The sequence below is a fragment of the Dipodomys merriami genome, unplaced genomic scaffold, assembly GCF_024711535.1.
Source record: "Dipodomys merriami isolate MVZ:Mamm:240054 unplaced genomic scaffold, mDipMer1.0.p SCAF_692, whole genome shotgun sequence".
Lineage (NCBI taxonomy): Eukaryota > Metazoa > Chordata > Mammalia > Rodentia > Heteromyidae > Dipodomys > Dipodomys merriami.
The window spans coordinates 177,130-195,457 of record NW_027206282.1 but is presented as its reverse complement, the minus strand read 5'-3'; the positions used below and the strand labels follow the sequence as shown (position 1 = coordinate 195,457).

The window sequence follows — 18,328 nt, the reverse complement described above, 5'->3', positions numbered from 1 at the left end:
CAGTTGAAAGCTCTGGGTAGAACTGTCTGTATCCTGTGTAACATGGAGCTGAGACAGAGATGTAGGGCACTGCCTCCTTAAGAGAGACCAAAACCGAGGGTCAGGAAGACAGGCAGAGAGAGGGGTCAGGTGGTAAGGGACAGCGGTCAGGTGGAGAGGGGTCAGTGGGACAAGGAAATCAGAGGGAAGATTCAAAATGGACAGGTGGCAGCTGGAAGAACTTCTCCCTTCCTAGACAACCGGTTTCTTCTGTCCAAAATATAAATCTAGCTCCTCAGGAAACTGAAAGCTGAGGAATGTGGTTCAAAGCCAGCCTAGGCAGGAAAGTCGGTGAGACTTATCTCCAATTAACCACCAAAAAGCCAGAAACAGAGGTGTGGCTCAAGTGATAGAGTGTCAACTTTGCTTGAAAAAGCCAAGTGAGAGTATAAGACTTTTGAGTTCAAGCCCCCAATATTAGCTTGTACACACACACACACGCGCGTGCATACACACACACACACAATATCTGCTTCACAATTGAAAAATCAGCAACAAACCTTACGATATTATGACAACTGTGAAGCCATTACATGGTGATGTGTCTGCATCTTCTACCTGGATGGCTGGGAATATTTTTATCTATTATTTGCCTGGAGATATGAAATAATTGAGCTATTTAAGAAAAAAAAAAAAGATCTAGGAGAGCTAGGTGGACAGAGAGATAGGTTAGGAAAGCAAGAGAAAGTCAGAAGGGAACTTGGGGCATTGGAGGAGAGAATTGGAATAAGAGCAGGTACCTTGGAGAGCTCCCTTGGTTAAGCAGCGGGCTCTGAGGGGCAGAAGGGAGCTCAGGCCCCTGGGCCTGCAGTACTGCTAGGGACAGGGTGGGGGTGGGGGTGGGGGGAGAGACAGGTGTTAGAGAATGCTGAAGACAGTCAGAGAAGATGGGTCCCTAGCACCTGGGGTCTGCTGTGTTTCTGAACCCTGAACTAAATTGGGGGGGGGCGGAGTTCCAGGATCATGTTACAAGACAGGAAGTCTTGCCTGAATCCCTAAGACAGTACCACAGACAGCAAGAGTTCTTTGAAGGGAGTTAATGAAAGAAGATAGAAAGAGGGTGTGGGAGAGAAGGAGGAGGAGGAAGAAGAGGAAGAGGAGGAGGAGAAGGAGGAGGAGGGGTTCAGTGAAATTGTGGGTGAGTGAAGGAGAAGAAATAGGAGAGAAAAAGAGAAAAAGGAGAGAGAGAGAATAAGAGTGAGTCAGAGTCAAAAAAATCTTTGCAGCTTTGATGGAAGAATCATACAGGCTCCTGTATTTTAGATTTCCCTTCCCTCCCTTCTCTTTTTTTCTTTCCTATCTTTTTTTTTGGTGGCAGTACTGAAAAGTGAACTCAGCTTACAGTGTGGCAGAATCACACATATACCTCTCCTCTCCTCCTCTTTCCTCCTTTACCCTCCCTTTCTCTCCCCTCCCCTCCCCTCCTTTGTCCTCCCTTCCCCTCCTCTCCCCCTTTTACTTTCCTATCCCCCTCTTTTTTTTTTTCCAGTTCTGGGGCTTGAACTCAGGGCCTAGACACTGACTATGAGCTTCATTTGCTTACGGGCTAGTACTCTACCTCTTGAGCCACAGTGCCACTTCTGGCTTTTTCTGTTCATGTGGTGGTGAGGAATGGAACCCAGGGCTGTATGCTAGGCAAGCACTCTACAACTAAGCCACATTCCCAGCCCTATCTTTTTTCTTTTTGATGGCAGTACTGAAAATTGAACTCAGATCTCAAGTGTTCTACCACATGAGTGTGACTTGCCCCCCAGGCCAGGCCCCCATCTTCTCTGAGCTAAGTGCAGCCCCCTGTCCCCACACTCCAACACCTGGAGTAGCCCAAGAACAGATGTAATATCCAGTTCTGAGGTGGGGATAGAGGCCCTGGTAGGCCCCATCCTGTCCTGCGGGCACCAGATACTAACTGGGGGCCTGGACTATGTCACAGTAGCTCAGAGGTCCCCTCCAACTTCCTCTCAAGTACTTCACAGGCAGATCCACTCACAGCTGCACCCTGGCTCTTGATCAAGCTCAGGCCAGTGCCAGCCTAGGGTTTCAGCAGAGGCTTCCTTAAGGCAGTGGCATGTAAGCCAGGGCCTGGAGGGCCGGAGGAAGGGAAACTGGGGAAGATAGACAGATAGAGCAGCCAATGAGCAGGCCTAGAGGTGCACAAGGAGGGTGGGGCCTGGGAGCTCCTGAGAAGAGAGCACAGTGGTCAGGAGAGGTGGCAGATGGCAGATCCTATAGGCCAAGAGAGACCTGACCAGCCAGTGGCTTTCCCCTTCCTCTTCCTTCCTGTAAGAAATGATTGAACACCTGGTGTCTACTGGGTGCCATCTTGGCACTGTGGATTCTGTCATGAGGGGGATAACACTGTGCTGATCTCACAGAACTACGGGGCTGGCAGAGGAAGGAGCTTCCAACAGGATGTCTGGGGACCAACTGGGAGCTCCCTCCCTTTTGATGGAACTATCCTTTATCTACTATGATATTCATTCCTTTTAAAGCAGTCTCCGTGCAAGTCCTTGCCCAGTTTATACGGCCACCATCACTCTCTTAATTCCAGCTACTCTTATCACCTCTAAAGGAAATGCTGGACTCTTTTGCAGTCTCTCTCTGTTCTGCCATCTCTACCACCAGGCACTAGTGACTGCCACTCAGTTCTCTGTCTCTGTGGATTTGCCTACTCTGGAAATTTCATGTAAATGAGGTCATATATGGCTTTTCTAGTCTGATTTCTTTTGCAAAGTTCACCAATGTTCTAGCCTGGGTCAGTAATTCGTCTCTGTTTATGGCAGGGTAATATTCCATTGTGTGGAATTTTGTTGGTACGTTCATCAGCTGATAGGGTTATTATGAAGTTTATTTTGTATATGTGTGGACATACCTATTCATTCCTCTTACATATATGTGCCTAGGAATAAAATTGCTGGGTCACATGATAACTTGATATTTGATCTTTGAAGAACTACCAAACTGTTTTCCAAAGCAATGGCATCATTTCATATTGGTACCAGAACTTTCTCCACATCCCCACCAACACGTAGAATCTTCTGACTCTGACTCCTCTTCTTTGTTTTAAAAAAAATTGTGCTGGTATGGGGGCTTAACTCAGAGTCTTGCACGCTTAGGTAGCCTTTTTGCTCAAGGCTGGCTGCTACGTGATCTACAGTTCCACCTCTAGCTTTTTGTTGATTAATTGGAGATAAGAGAATCTCACAGACTTCCATGCCTGGGCTGGCTTTGAACCATGATCCTCAGATCTCAGCCTCCTGAGTAGTTAGGATTACGAGCATGAATTACTGGTTCCTGGCTGACCCCTCCTCTTATGAATGGACCCTGGAACACTGCTCTCTGCAGGAGGAAGGAGAGGGGCTGGGCCTGGCATGGGACTTTGAGAGACGCCCACGTCTTCCCGGGCCGTCCTCCGCCCTGCCTGAGTCATTGCCCAGAACCCCGGTGAACTGCCTGGCAGACGTGCAGCCTGCGCCAGTCACTGGAGACAACCCCGCGAGACTTGACTGCACCTCTGCCCCAGCCCCAGGCAGCCTGGCTTCCTTGGAAGCAGCTATTTCTGGCTCTTTCTTCTCTAGGGAAGAGCAGTGGTGGGTGGAAAGGTTGAGATTTCTCAGTGGGATGGTTTTGGAAGGCACCGTGCAGTGAGGTCCCAGGACTGCTGTGACTGGTGTGGGGGGAGGTTGGAGGGAGGAAGGGAGAAGGTAGGAGGGGTGGGAGGCTGCTTTCTGTGAGTGCTGGGTCAAGGGCTGGGCCCCCTGAACCCCTTACAGCATCTCCAGGAAGGAAGACAGGGCCAGTGTGGGCGGGATTTTTCATGGGTGGATGGGTGTTTGGGATCAGGATGGGGCGGGTCTGCACTGGAGGAGACACAGCCTGAGGACACGCAGAGGTGGCGCTGGAGCTGGGCTTAGAGAAGCCATACATTTTCTATAGGACCCCAGGCCCACAGAGGCCCAGCCTCTGCCCTTCATTTACAAGCTGTAGTAACAAGGCTGCTGTGATCACTCTTACGATTCTTGTCTTTGAGGTCATGGAGTGTTCTAGAACACCTAATTTGGTCACAACCTTTCCTTTCACTTTTTTTTTGGCCATCCTTCGGCAACTTCTGTTTGACATCAGGTCAGCAAAGTGGTCAAATGTACAGTCTGTGGAGGCCCCAGGCTCCCATTCCCAGCCCTGGGCCCTCAGACAACTTGTTACACCTGTCCAGGCCTCACTTCCCCATCTGTGAATCGTGCAGTAATCCCAGGTAGTCAGAGAAGAGCAGGGGTTGCTCACTTTCCTGAGTGGTTCCAGAGGATGAGTTGGTGATGTCATGCGTAGTGACTTCAGTGCCACTGTGCTCAACACACAGCCACACTGCATCATACAGAGGACAGCCCAGGCCACTGGACAGAAAGAGTAAGGAGCCAGGACAGGAAGGAGATGATGCCAGCCTAGGGAGAGGACTGTGGGGAGAGGGCTGAAGGCTTCTGTGCTCTGGCTGCACGGAGGAGAAAGACTGAAGGAGGCCATTTGCTAATGTGTCACATGGAAAATGGTCCCCTAGCCTCTAGGGCAAGTAGCGCTGTGGCTAGTGAAGCAGATGCTATGGTAATGTACTAGCTGGGTATGGTGGCCCACACCTTTTATCCCAGCACATGGGCTGCTGAGGCAGGAAGAGCATGAGTTCAAGACCAGCCTGGACTACATAATGAGACTCTGCTTCACCAAAACCCAAAGTAGTAGTAGTAGTAGTAATGATAATGATGATGATTATAATAATAAAAATAACATTAAAAAAAGATGTAACAAATGCAGAAGTACTGTGGGAAGAATGGCTTCGAAAGCACAGTTGGCACTCAAGTCACCTTGAGTTGGTGACAGTTTGCCTGGGATCTGAGGAGGAAAAGGAGTATGTTGGTACAACGCGGGAAAGAAAGAACGTTCCAGGCACAGGCAACAGTGTGTCAAGGCTGAGAGGCTGGGCGCTCAGGTTTTGCTTTGTTTTTGTTTCGGAAGTAAAAGAAGCCAGTGTGGCTGGCGCAGTGAGCTAACCTGGCACTGAACAGGAAAGGAAGGGAGACTGGGTGGGAGCATGCTCAGGGAACATGACCCTCAAGTCACCGGGGCCCATTTCAACCCCTGGAGCAGAGGCAGATAGCCCCGAAGTCCCTGGCAGTGGGAGACCCCTCTGTTTTACTGGTTCGTGTTCCCTTCTGCAGGGCAGAAGGCAGGAGCCACACCTGTGGTTGCCTGAACCTCCCACTTGCTTGAGGTCAGGGGGCTTGCTCTGTGGGACACGTTGGGTCAGATGCAAACCCAAGTCTGTGAGCAGTGAACCTCCCGCCTTCTGCCCTGGGAGGCGGCTGCAGCCTCAGCCTCTCTCTGGCTCACTGCAGCTGGAGATGGAGGGAGCAGATGGCCCGCTGGCCCACGTTCCAGCCAGATTGCCAGGGAGGTGTGGGCAGAGCACCAGGCGGGTGCCAGGAGCAGGATGCTCCAGGGAGAGGGGGCGGGGCCACCTCTTTGCCCTCATGGGATAGGGGGTGGTGCAGGCGGCCCTCTATGGCCTCACAGTGGTCCATCAGCACTGCTGCAGAGAGACCCGCTTCTGTCCGTTGTGACCTGCTCCAGAGCTCTGGAATGATGCATGCGTTCCGTGCAGCATCCAGCCCTTCGGGGAAGGACCCCAGTGGAGCTCAGTGATTGGTTTTTTCTATGCATGTTCCTAATGTAAGTGACACTAGCTTTTAGACACGATTCTACTAAATCCTCACAGCATCCTGACAATGGATGTGCTGGTGGGATCCCCACTGTCTGGTTGAGGACTTGTGGCCCAGACTTGAGGGATAACTTGTGTAAAGCTACGGTGAAACAGACAGTGAGAACCCACGGGTCATTCTGACAAGCTGGTAGCCAAGCCTGGGAGCTGGGAGAAGAGCCAAGGATGGGTAGTCAGCAGAAGTGGGGGGGCACTCCCAGCTCACTGGAGGGCAGGTCCCTCTTGTCTTTGTGCTCCCCAAGCCTAGGCAGCTCTTAGACCTCACACCAGCTTCCTCTATTATCCAAGATGCCCAGAGAGTTGGAAGACAGGGCCTTGGTGTGGCTGAGCGAGTTGCACACTGCACAATTTTAGAGCGCTTCATTGACATCAACTAGGGTGAAAATAATCCCCTGCCCCGGGAATTGTGCAAGGTGGTCATCTTTAAGATGAGACCACCTTGAGAAGGACTTTGGGGACCAAGGGTCTAAAACCCTAGTAAATACATATGGCCCACAGTCTCTGTGATGACTCCACAGCTTTGCCATGGTAGGGTAAAAGCAGTTGTAGGTGAGATGTAAATGGATGAGTGTGGTGGGGTCCAATCAAGTTTTATTTACAGAAATAGACTGCCTGACAGATTTGGTCCACAGGCCAGTTTGTCAATCCCAGTGAAGATCATAGAAGGAATTTAGACCCATGTAGCACCAGGAGAGGGCTTTAAGCTAGGGTAAAGAGAGGCCAATTTACAGTTGACATAGCCCCAACAGATCTGACTGTGCCCCAAACCCCTGACCAAGGCAGAATGTTTCTTCAGCTTTGTTTGTGGTTTATAAGAAGCAACTTGGCCTGGCACTGGTAAACTTCTGATGCTTACCTGGTCTGAAAAGTGGAGACTACTGATTCCCCTCTTCCCTGGCTAGCTCTTGGTTTAGTTCTGGAAGAGCAGAGCCATCACTTGGGCTCAGGACTCAGCATCTGGTGCCACATTTTATTTAACTCTTTATTCAGTGTGTGTGTGTGTGTGTGTGTGTGTGTGTGTGTGTGTGTGTGTGTGTGTGTGTGTGTGTGTGTGTGTGTGTGTGTGTGTGTGTGTGTGTGTGTGTGTGCGTGCATGTTGACCTTTCTGACCCTCTGTCTCCTTTTCTGTATGTGGGGACCCTGATAGATGTGAAAGCAGGAAGGAACATGATTCTGCATGGAGCTGGGAGCACAGGGTAGGCTCCGTCCAAGGACTCCTAATAGCCGAGACCCAGAGCACCACGGCCACACATTGGGGAGTGGGACTTTGCTCCACTGAGCTGGGCCCAAGGCCAGCTCCAGCCTCCCTGCTGGAGCTGGGCAAAGAGAGCTGCTGAGGAGGCCTTGGCTCATGAATATTACGGGTTTCTTAGAGATGGAGATGACTTGTCCCACTTATTGGGCTGAAAATAACTGCCCGACATCAGGGTAATTACATGGCTTGGGCTCCCACGCAGCACAGAGAGCACCCCAATAATTACTATGCACAAAGACTGCTGTTGGCAGCTGCTATTTGTTTATTTATTTATTTATTTGCTTCTTGGAGAGCCTCCTGGACAGGAAGCCTGGCCGATCAGCCATCCCAGGCAACTCCAGTTTGCCTCATGGGAGCAGAACCTTCTAGAAACCCTTTTCAGATAGTCACAATGTCCATTTCTTCTCTCCCTCAAGCCTCTGTCGGGTTCAGGAGCACCCTCGCCCTCCCGGCCACCCCTCCCCCCCCCATACCCACCCACCCACCCATTGACCCTGGGGCAGAATGTGCCTGGGTTGTCTGAGACTTTGCTGTATTCCTTAGCATAGCCCAAGGCCAAGACCAGTTGCCAGGCGGCTCACAGGCCCTTGGGAGGAACCTGCAGGCCAGAGCTGCCTGCTACAGGCAGGAGTCTCCAGGCTTAGCCCTGGCTAACGCTTCACTGCTCAGAGATGGAGAAACTATGAGCTTGTACTGAGTTAGGAGGCTGCCTATTGGGCAAAGCCCCGGAGGAGACCTTGAAGATGAACTCTCTATCATGCTTTAGGAATAGAGTTACCAACACCAGACTATGGTCTTACCTGCTTAGGGCTTAGAATCTAATGTCAGACCCAAGGTTGCAGTGTTCATTGTGATAAGGCTATGAAATGTACAATAGGAGCGTTAGGTGTGTGTGATGGGGGGAGATTGGGGAGTTTGAGCTGAGTCCTAAAGGATGAGGAGTGAGGCTGGTGTGTGTGTGTGTGTGTGTGTGTGTATGTGTGTGCACGTGATGGTGGATTGGTGGGTGAATGGGTGACTGAATCTTCCAGTCAGTGGGTTCAGGCTTATGCAGAGGTTCAGAGGTCAGAGGAAGTATGTAACTAGCGAACAAATAATGATTACAGGAAATGTTTGGAGTATAAGAAATGAAACTAGAGTTGGGTGTCAGTTGTTCACACTCATAATCCTAGTCACTCAGGAACCTGAGACCTGAGGATTGTGGTTCAAAGCCAGCCTGGGCAGGAAAGTCCTTGAGACTCTTATCTCCAATTAATCATCTGAAAACTAGAAGTGGCGCTGTGGCTTAAAGTGGTAGAGCACTAGCCTAGAGCAAAAAGGGGACAGTACTCAGGCCCTGAGTTCAAGCCCCATGACAGACCAGAAAAAACAAAAAGAGGAGAAAAATTGAAACCAGGGCAGGGGGATAGGATTAGTGCATATATTTTGGCGTATTGTGCATTGAGCAGCTCCAGAGGGTGCAAGTCTTCCAAATCATGATGCCAGCGGTGTACCTGCCTCTTCGAATTGTTCTGGATGGTGGTCTACAGATCACTAGTGCAGGGACCTACCATGCATGACCTCGAATGTCATAGGAAGCAATGTGGCCATTGTTTCTTGGGCAATGGGGAGTTAGGGCCGGCTTTTGCCATTTGTGCTGCGGTTCATTTCCATTTATGACTCCTGAAAAGAGCACTGAGCAATAGAACTCTGTGTGTGTGCGCGCGTGTGTGCCTGTACACCAGTCCTGGGGCTTGAACATTGAGCTTGGACATTTCCCTGAGCTTTTTTGCTCAAGGCTAGTGCTCTACTGTTTGAGTCACAGCTCCACTTCTGCTCTTCTTTTTGATGGTTAATTGGAGATAAGAGTCTCATGGACTTTCCTGCCCTGGTTAGCTTTGAACAGTGATCCCCAGATCTCAGCCTTCTGTGTAGCTAGGATTATAGGCGCGAGTCATCAGTGCCTGTCTTCCAGTAGAACTTTTTAAGAAGTTAGCAATGTCTCGATGTGCTTGTGGCATTAAGCATAGAGCAACCGAAACACTTGCATGTTTGTGAATTAAATTTTAAGTCATCTCAATAGCTAGACTCAGCTCACGGGTCTGTGTGAGCATGCAGAGAAGAGGCTCTCTGACTAGACAAAGTCCTGTCACCTCATTCTCAGCAAGTCTTCTGAAGACCTCACCTTGCTATGTGGAGGCCTCAACCCGTCCCTCACATGGGGCCTCTGCGTGCTGGGGCTGGCGTGCAACTGGGCTGTGGTCTGGGAGTTGGGAGATTGAGTTGAGGGGCTGCCCCCATCCCCACTACTCCTGAGGCCTTGTGGGCTCTCCCCCCTTTCCTGTCAGAGTCAATGACTGGTGATTGCCCTTAAGAATGAATGATGCTCTCCCCCTAGCTTGTCCCTTACAGCGGGGGCACACGGAAAAGGCCATGTCCAACCGCACTGGCCATCATGGTCACCGTGGGCTCCAGTGGATCCCTCCATGAACTACAGAGTGGGAGACTGCCCAGATCTGGGCCTTCTAAAGCTGGGGTCAGAGCCAGGAGGTCTTAGCTGGCCTGTGGGATCATGGGACTTGGGCTTCAGGTGACAGCTGGGGCCAATATGGTGTATGCGGGTGGAGGAAGATGACCATGGGAAGGGGACAGGCCAACTGCTGAGATCAGTGCCTGACATACAGGAAGACTTGACAGCCACCACCTCATGCTAGTCTGGCCCAAGATAAGACAAGCCAAAACCCTTCTGTGCCCTCAGTTTTCTCATCTGGACAACGGGGAGGGTGTTCCTACCTCATCGGCCTGGGCCCCTGGCACATGCCTTCCCTGTGTGTGAAGGGATCCTCACTCTGTCCCTCCTGTTACAGTCCGCTACTTCCTGAAGAATAAAGTCAGCCCTGATTTGTGCAATGAAGATGGACTCACAGCCCTGCACCAGGTAAGCCATGCTTGCTGGGGTCCCCGTGTTCCCTGCTTTGATGGGGAGCCCTCCCTTCTCCCTGTACTGTCCTGCCCTGCTTCTCAGGGAAGAGGGAGAGAGGGGCAGAGAATGGCTCTTGTCTGCCTTGGGGACGTGTGTGTGTGTGTGTGTGTGTGTGTGTGTGTGTGTGTGTGTGTGTGTGTGTGTGTGTGTGTGTGAGAGAGAGAGAGAGAGAGAGAGAGAGAGAGAGAGAGAGAGAGAGAGAGAGAGAGAGAGAGAGAGATGCTCACACATGTACAGGACAGGCCCAGGGGACAGGAGGTCTTTGTGCCTGTCATCTCCACTGCCCAGTTGACAAAGATCATTCCCACTCACCAGGATATCCGCTGTGCTGGAGATGTAGGTGATTGACAGATGTTGGCTGTGGTCACAGGGCCAAGTGTTTGGCTATGACCCCTATGCACCATGATGACACTTCCACTTCCCCAGTGAGCATGGCGGTAGCCCGCCTTGCCTGGGATGAGGCTGTGTGGGATGTCATGTTTCTCTCTCCTCTGCAGCCTCCTAACCCACCCCAGGACATAGCCTTGCTCCCTGAGATTAATCAACACGTTCTTGTCCTAATGCTACTCTCCAAGACCCTGTGAAGCCTGGTCCCTGCCCAGCGCTCTGAGTCCCTGCCTCTAATCCCACCCTGGCCTAGAGGAGGTCTTTAACATGCGCGTGGTGAATTCCTGATCAACACACTGGAGCACTTCTGTGCCCTGGCCAGGTCTGCAGGTAGATTGGTTAGGGGGAGGCCAGGTAATTGGAACCCTGCTCAGGAGAAGAATGGACAGACTGGCCATTGTGACTACCCATATGTGTGTGTGTGTCTGTGTCTGTCTGTCTGTCTGTCAATCTGTCTATTTCTGTCTCTGTGTCTGTCTGTCCTAACTTTCAGCTCCATGATTCTAGGCTACTTGGGGCTGCACCAGAGGGAGGGAGGGTGGGCAGTGGAAACCCAAATGTTAACTCCCCAGGCCAGCTAGGGTCCTGAAGCCAGGGCCGTGGTGATTCAGTGAAGCCTGGAGTTGCCACTCCCTGGCTGGTGACCTTGGACAAGTTCCTTAGGCTCTCTGGGCATCAGTGACCTCCTCTGTGACAAGCTCTGGCCTCAGAGCTCCACAGAGTGTGGCTAAGGTGATGGAAGCTGACTTTGGAATTAATCACAGTGAATTTAGATTACGAGTGGGTGGGCCCTGGCAGAGCGGGGTGGCACCGGGGGCTCTTGCCAGTACACGGCGGCTGCAGAGCTCCAGGCCAACCTGGGGTTGCCATCTGGGCCTTGGTGAACAACCTTCGGTCGCCTCACTTTGGCTTGGAGTTCCTCCCATCCCCACATTATGCTTCCGCTTCTTATTTACTGGTCACATGGCTTCCCCCGAGCCCATTGCTCTTCCAGTGGGTTCCCCGGTACCGACTCATAGGCCGGGAGGTGAGAACTGATTTGGTCCTGAGTTTCATTATCTTTAGTCCCACCTCCACCATGATACTCACCTTGGGCCCTATTTTGCCATCGCTCTCCTTCCACTGGCCTGCATTCATTCATTCATTCATTCATGCATTCAACCAATCTTTATTAAATATCTACTCTGTGGTAGGCACACTTGCTGGGACAGGATCCCAGGAGTGAATTAGGCTGCTTCTCTGCTCTCAGAGTTGGTGGTTTGATGGGACCCCCAGCTCAGAAATAGCAGGAGTAAGGCAATGCAGAGGAGAGATGAGGAGATGAGCTCAGGCTGGGGACAGATAACGTGTCTCAAAGGAAAACTAAGAGCTGGACAGTGGTTCACACCTATAATACTAGCTACTTAGGAGGCTGAGATCTGCGAATCATGGTTTGAAGCCAGCCTGGGCAGAAAAAGTCCATGAGAGTCTTAACCTCCAATAAGCTACTCAGAAAAAGCTGGAAATGGTGCTGTGGCTCAAGTGGTAGAGCACTAACCTTGAGCACAAAGAGGCTCAAGGACAGTGCCCAGTCCCAGAATTCAAGCCCTAGAACCGGCACAAAAAAAAGGGGGGGGGGAGCAGGGCAGGAAGAAAGGTTTCCAAGAAGACATCAGCGCTGAAGGATGAGTAAGAGTTTGCCAGACAGGAAAGGAAGAGAATGTGAAGCCTGGGAAGAGTGAACAGGAACTTGGCTTTTCAAGTTGGGAGTCTGAGGGGTTGATTCTGACATAATTCAAGTTCAGGAAGCCTTAGGGAGAAGGCAGGAGACAATTGGGAAAACTGACAATAGGACCTTTGGTTTTTTGTTTTTTGTTTTGTTGTTGTTTTAGTTGTGAGGCTTGAACTCTGGGCCTGGGCACTGTCACTCAGCTCTTCAGCTCAAGGCTAGTGCTCTACCACTTGGGCCACAGTGCCACATCCGGTTTTCTGGTGGTTTATTGGAGATCAGAGTCTCACATTGGCTTTGAACCGTGATCCTCAGATCTCAGCCTCCTGAGTAGCTAGGATTAGAGGTGTGAGCCACCGGCGCCTTTGGTTTAATGCAACTCTGTGGATGGATTTGTTTGTTTGTTTTTGTACTCTCATTTTTTTTTTTTTTTGAGACAGGACTTCCCTATGTAGTCCCCAGCTGGCTTCAAACTCTGATCTTCCTGAGAGCTTGCAGGCCCAGCTGTCTATAGGCGCGTTTAAACCTTTGTTTAAACCTTTGTTTAAACCTCTGTTTCTCATGGTGTGTGACCTGGTGCATCTGGCCTTTCTGAGCGAGGAGCATTGAGAAGGCTTGCTTGGAGGATTAAATGTGGCCATAAATGGCTGAAGCCTAGCCAGGTACTTGACTGAACTAAATCCTCAAGAAGCATAGGTTATTATTGTTGTTGTTGATATAATCACCTTGTTGTCAGAGCTGTGATGGTTGTTTTGAGTGTCACTACTATTCCTGTACAGAGGAGACCGGGAGCTTGTGGAGCTCCCCAGGCCTGGCAGAGAAGTGTGGGTTTGCTTTTCTTGGCAACGGGGAGTCTTCCAAGGTTTGCAAACTGACAGCGACATGGTGAGAGGAACAAGAAGCTCCCTCTGGTTGAGGGGAGTGGGAGGGAGGCAGGGAGACCTGATGAAGCTCACCCAGGGCGGTGGGAAGGGGACAACAACTGGGGAGACAAAATGGAGGGCCATTTCCTACCATGTCCCACCCTGCGCAACGCATCACAAACTGCTCCTTATGTGCACCCCTGCATTCCACCCGCAGAGGCCTGGAATAGGAACACTTCAATCCCTGGGATGGGGCTCACAAGATGCAGTTCTGGGTATACTACTGTATACCTTCACCCCCTCAACTTGTGCTTTCTGCAGTTCCTAAGGGTGGAATCTCAGGGCTTCCTGTCCCCTGACCCCCATTACAGCTCAGGGACTGCCCACAGCTGCCTCACATGGTGTCTTTGGTGCCCCCTGCTGACTGTGCCAGGACACTGCATGGTTCTCCTGCCCATCTAAGTCCCATCACCAGGCCCCTGTCCAGAGACCCAGCCATCCCCCAGACAGGCTGCTTGGAAAGAACCTGGGTCTCTGGTATCATCTATACCAACAGCTGTTCCTTTCAAACGTGTCCTTCCGGCACTGAGTCCTGGCTCCCTGGGGCTGGCCTGGGTGTTGTGCTGTGGGTCCCTTCCTACTTCACCCACTTGGGGTCTCGGGTTCCCACAGGTGCCTCTGCTCTTGTTTCTGGGCTCCTGTCTCATATCCTGTCCCTACTGTCACTTCTGTAAGCCAGGCCACCATCATCTCTTAACCGGGTGACTTCAACACAACATCTCACTGTCTCCTCTCAGTGTGGGTGTATACACACACACACACACACACACACACACACACACACACACACACACACACGTGCACACACACAGTCAGTCACATGGAGTGACTTTCTTAAAAAACAAGTCGGACTGCACAACTCTCCTGAGCTCAGGTCTCCTCCCTTGTGCTGTCCCGCTAACTGGCTTCTCCAGCTGTCACCTGGAGGGAAGACTCTCCACTCTGCAGGCTGCAAAGTGCTCCCTGAGCCCCTCCTCTGCCCTCACCGCTCCCTGATAGCCCCAGTTGAGCCCCCTCTGTCCCCTTGGGGGACTTTTCACTGTCCAAGGAGTTTGGGGTCTCTTGGAGCCTGTGTTCTCTTCGGGGAGCTGAGGCTTCCTGACACTCATGCCATAGCACAAACTCGCTGTCTCCCAGCAGGCACTGTGTCAGGACTCCCCCCCTCCATCCCCCCCCCCATCCCCGAATCTGCCTGTTGGATTCTTGGGGTTGGGAGGAATTGTGCTTGTTTGGGGATTCTTGAGATCTGAAGTTTGTAAGTCAGAGGTTTCATACTGTGATCCAGGGACACACTTTGGGGGACGCAGCTCCACACGAGGGTGAAAGATACTGCCTGAACATGGTGATAACTAAGTCAGCATCTAGGGTCTCCAGATGCAGCCTTCTGGGATTCTGAAGCCACGTGTAAATTGTGTGTTGTTCCAGTAACACTTGCTGAAAGGCTTATAGTTGACAATCTTCTTTTTAAACCTTTATTTAAAAATCTTATACATTCTTAACTTCATTCTTTCTCCCAAGGAAACAAGGAGACTAAGAGGTAAGGCACCTGGCCTAAAAGTCCCCAAGGTTTGAACTCAGGTCATCTGATTCTGGGGTCCTTCTTAAGTGGCCTCTTTTGGGGGAGCATTGTGTGACTCGACGCGCTAGGGCCCTGCCCTCTGCCTAGGCTCAGTCTGCCTCTCTGTCCCTTCCTAGTGCTGCATCGACAACTTTGAGGAAATTGTCAAGCTACTCCTTTCCCACGGTGCCAATGTGAATGCGAGGGACAACGAGCTGTGGACGCCCCTGCATGCTGCAGCCACCTGTGGCCACGTCAACCTGGTGAAGACCCTCGTCCAGTAGTACGTGCCCCTCCACCACCAAGGGCCCCTGCCTTCTGCCTCTGGCTTTTCTCCATTTCCTTCCTTCCTTCCTTCCTTCCTTCCTTCCTTCCTTCCTTCCTTCCTTCCTTCCTTCCTTCATCCCTCCCTCCCTCACTCCCTCCCCCCTCCCTCCCCTTCTTCCTTTTTTCTCCCTCCTTGCTCTCACCTTCTCTCCTTCCTTCCCTTCCATCTCTTTCTGTCCTCTCCTTCTCCTCCTCTCCCTAGTCCTTTCTTTGTCTCTGTTTCTCCTCTGTCTTCTTTTTCTTGTAAATTCCCTTTCCTTTCTCTTGCTCTCTTTGTGTCTCCTTTATTTTGTTTATTTTTTTGTGTTGATCCTGGGCTTGAACTGGGTGTTGTCCCTCTGAGGTTTTTTTTGGTCAAGGTTAGTGCTCTACCACTTGAGCCACAGCTCCACGCCTGGCTTTTTGGTGATTACGTGGAGATGAAGTCTCAGGGGGCTTTCCTGCCCAGGCTGGCTTCAAACTGTGATCCTCAGATCTCAATCTCTGAGTAGCTAAGATCACAGGCATGAGCTCCTCCTGGCACCAGCTCTGCATGTCTTTATCTTTTTCTCTTCAGCTCTTCATCTCTGTCTGTCATTCATTCTATCTTTCAGCTTGAGCTTGTGTCTTGATTTAGTCTTTCTTCTTCATTTCTTTTCTTCCAAGATTTTCACTGTGGGAAAATACAAATAATATAAACGTTGTTACCTCAGCCATTTGTATATGTCTGCTTAGTGGTATTAAGTATATTCATGAAGAGGATCTGCTTCATTTCTCTCAGCTTAGAGAGCCGAAGCTTTGGGCCCATTAGACAAAGCCCCCCTCCCATTCCCTAACCCCTTCAACTCTTGGCAAATGATGCTCTACTGCTTGGCTTTGTTTTTAAATGAACTACTTCAAGTACCTCAGTGAAGTGGAATCGTACAGTATTTGTGTTTTTTGTGGATTGCTTATTTCACTTAGCATAATGTCAAGTTTCATCCTTGTGTGAGGATTTTCTTCATTTTTAAGAGTGAGTGAAGTTCCTCTGTTGTGTGTGTGTGTGTGTGTGTGTGTGTGTGTGTGTGTGTGTAAATGCGTATGCCATAACCTGCTTATCCATTTGTCTATGGAAGGACATTTGGATTTCTTTCATGTGATTATACTGTTATGAATATGCACATCCAATTATTTTGTGTATATACCTGGAAGGGGAATATACCTGCTGGATCACATGATAATTCTATCTTTAGTATTTTTGAGGAACTTCTGTATTGTTTACCCCATGGTCCATTTTACATTCTTACCAACAATGCATAGAGGTTCTAATTTCTTCATGTTCTCACCAACACTTGCTATTTTTGTTTTTGTTTGCTTGCAGTTATCCTAATGGCTATGAGGTGGAGTGTCCTTGTGGCTTTGATTTGTTTTTTCTCTAATGATTAATAATTGGAGCCTCCTTTCACTTGTTTACTGTCTATTTGCATAAATTCTTTGAAGAACTTGCTGCTTGAATTCTTTCCTTTTTTTTTTTTGTCCATTGTGGGGTTTGAATTCAGGGCCTGCACTGTCTCTGAGTTCTTTGGCTGAAGGCTAATGCTCTAGCACTTTGAGACACAGTACCACTTCCAGTTTTCCGGTAGTTAATTAGAGATAAGAATTTCATGGACCTTCCTGCTTGGGCTGGCTTTGAACTGTGATTCTCAGATCTCAGCCTCCTGAGTTGCTAGGATTACAGGTGTGAGACATCAGTGCCTAGCCCTTTGCTTCTTTATGATGTTGCTGTGTAGCCTAGACTGGCCTCGGAAGTGCAGTCCTGCTGGGATTATGGACGTGCACTACTCCACCTGGCTCTCTGCTTTTTTTTGGAGGGGGCGGGTGTCGGTATGAGGGGCTTGAACTCAAGCTCTCACACTTTCATTGACTCTTTCACTCATAGTTGGTGCTCTTCCACTCGAGCCATACCTCCAGTTTAGCATTTTGCTATTTAATTGAAGTCTCTTGGACTTTTCTGCCTGAGCTGAAACCTCGATCCTCAGATCTTAGCATCCTGAGTAGCTAGATTTAATAGGTGAGAGCTCCCAGCCCCCAATTCCTCCCAGCTCAAAGTTGTTTTTCTGTTTTGTAGGAAAAATTTTTTTGAAAGGCTGGAGGAATGGTTCCTGAGTTCAATACCTAGTGTCTACCCCGCCCCCCCAAAAAAAAGGAAAGAAAGAAAAAAGAAAATGGGAGCTTTTGATAGGATTGCATGTAGATTTCTTTGTGGAGCATTGGCATCTTAGCAACACCAAGTCTTCTAATCCATGAACTTGGGCTGTCTTTCCATTTATTACTGTGTAATTTCTTTTTTTTTTTAATTTTTAGTTTTTTGGGTCCAGTTGTGGGGCCTGAACTCAGGGCCTGGGCGCTGTCCCTCAGCTCTTCAGCTCAAGGCTAGTGCTCTACCACTTGAGCCACAGCACCACTTCTGGCTTTTTTCTTTTTGCTTATGTGGTGCTGAGGAGTTGAACCCAGGGCCTCTGGCATGCCTCTACCACTGAGCCACCTTCCCAGCCCCTACTGTGTAATTTCTTTCAGAAATGTTTTGTGGTGTACACTGTGTCCAGTTTTCAACTCTTGGTTAAGTGAGTTGCTAAATGTTTTAGTCCTTTTGATGCCATTATAAATTGGTTTTATTATTTTCCTCTTCTGATATTTCACTGTTAAAGTATTAAAAAAATCTGCTGATTTGTGTGTGTCTGTGTATTGACCTTGATCTTGCCACTTTGCTGAATTTAATGATTTGTTGTAACAATTCTTGTGGAATCTTTAGGATTTTCTACATATAATATTAGATCATCTGTGAACAGAGATAATTTTGTACTTCCTTTCCAGTTTAATCGACTTTTTAAAGAGTTTTTTTTTTTTTTTTTTTGCTTAGTGGCTCTGACTCAAGCCTGTAGCTCTATGCTGAATAAAAATGGCAAAATCAAGCCTCTTTGCTTTATTCTGGATCTGAGAGGAAAAGCTTTCACTGTGGAGTGTGACTGACATTTGTTGTGGGTTTTCTGTATATGGTTTTGTTATTTTACAGTTTCTTTCTATTTCTAGTTTGTCGACTTTTTTTAAATCACAGAATACTATTGATTTTTTGCCACATCCTTTTTCTGCATTAACGGACATGATTGTGTGGGTCCCCCCACCCTTTATTCATTCAATCTCTGCCAAACCACGCAGGCTTCCCCAGATTAAGCCCCAGAGCTTGTGGTGGGATCCTTTATAATATGCCCTATGTGGGATCTTTTAAGTATGTTGTGAATTTAGTTGGCTGGATTTTACATCCTTTTCTTATGTTGTTTTCCTGTCAGGATATCATTCTATTGTTGTTGTTGTTATTATTATTATTACCATCAGCTCTTTTTCTTTGTTTTTCTTCATGAGTCTATGCTGAGAAAGAGTCTAGTAAAG

The 18,328-nt window shown here is 49.4% G+C and overlaps 1 protein-coding gene across 4 annotated transcripts in view; it reads left to right on the top strand.

Moving 5' to 3' along the window:
• The window catches only part of LOC138816360 (protein phosphatase 1 regulatory inhibitor subunit 16B), a 97,512-nt gene that overhangs the window by 64,322 nt on the left and 14,862 nt on the right, over positions 1 to 18,328 (top strand). For all 4 annotated transcript variants that reach the window (XM_070006080.1, XM_070006078.1, XM_070006081.1 and 1 more), the window contains 2 exons: positions 9,905 to 9,975; positions 14,734 to 14,879. In XM_070006080.1, the coding sequence (XP_069862181.1) occupies positions 9,905 to 9,975; positions 14,734 to 14,879 (217 nt within the window). The remainder of the gene's footprint in view (positions 1 to 9,904; positions 9,976 to 14,733; positions 14,880 to 18,328) is intronic.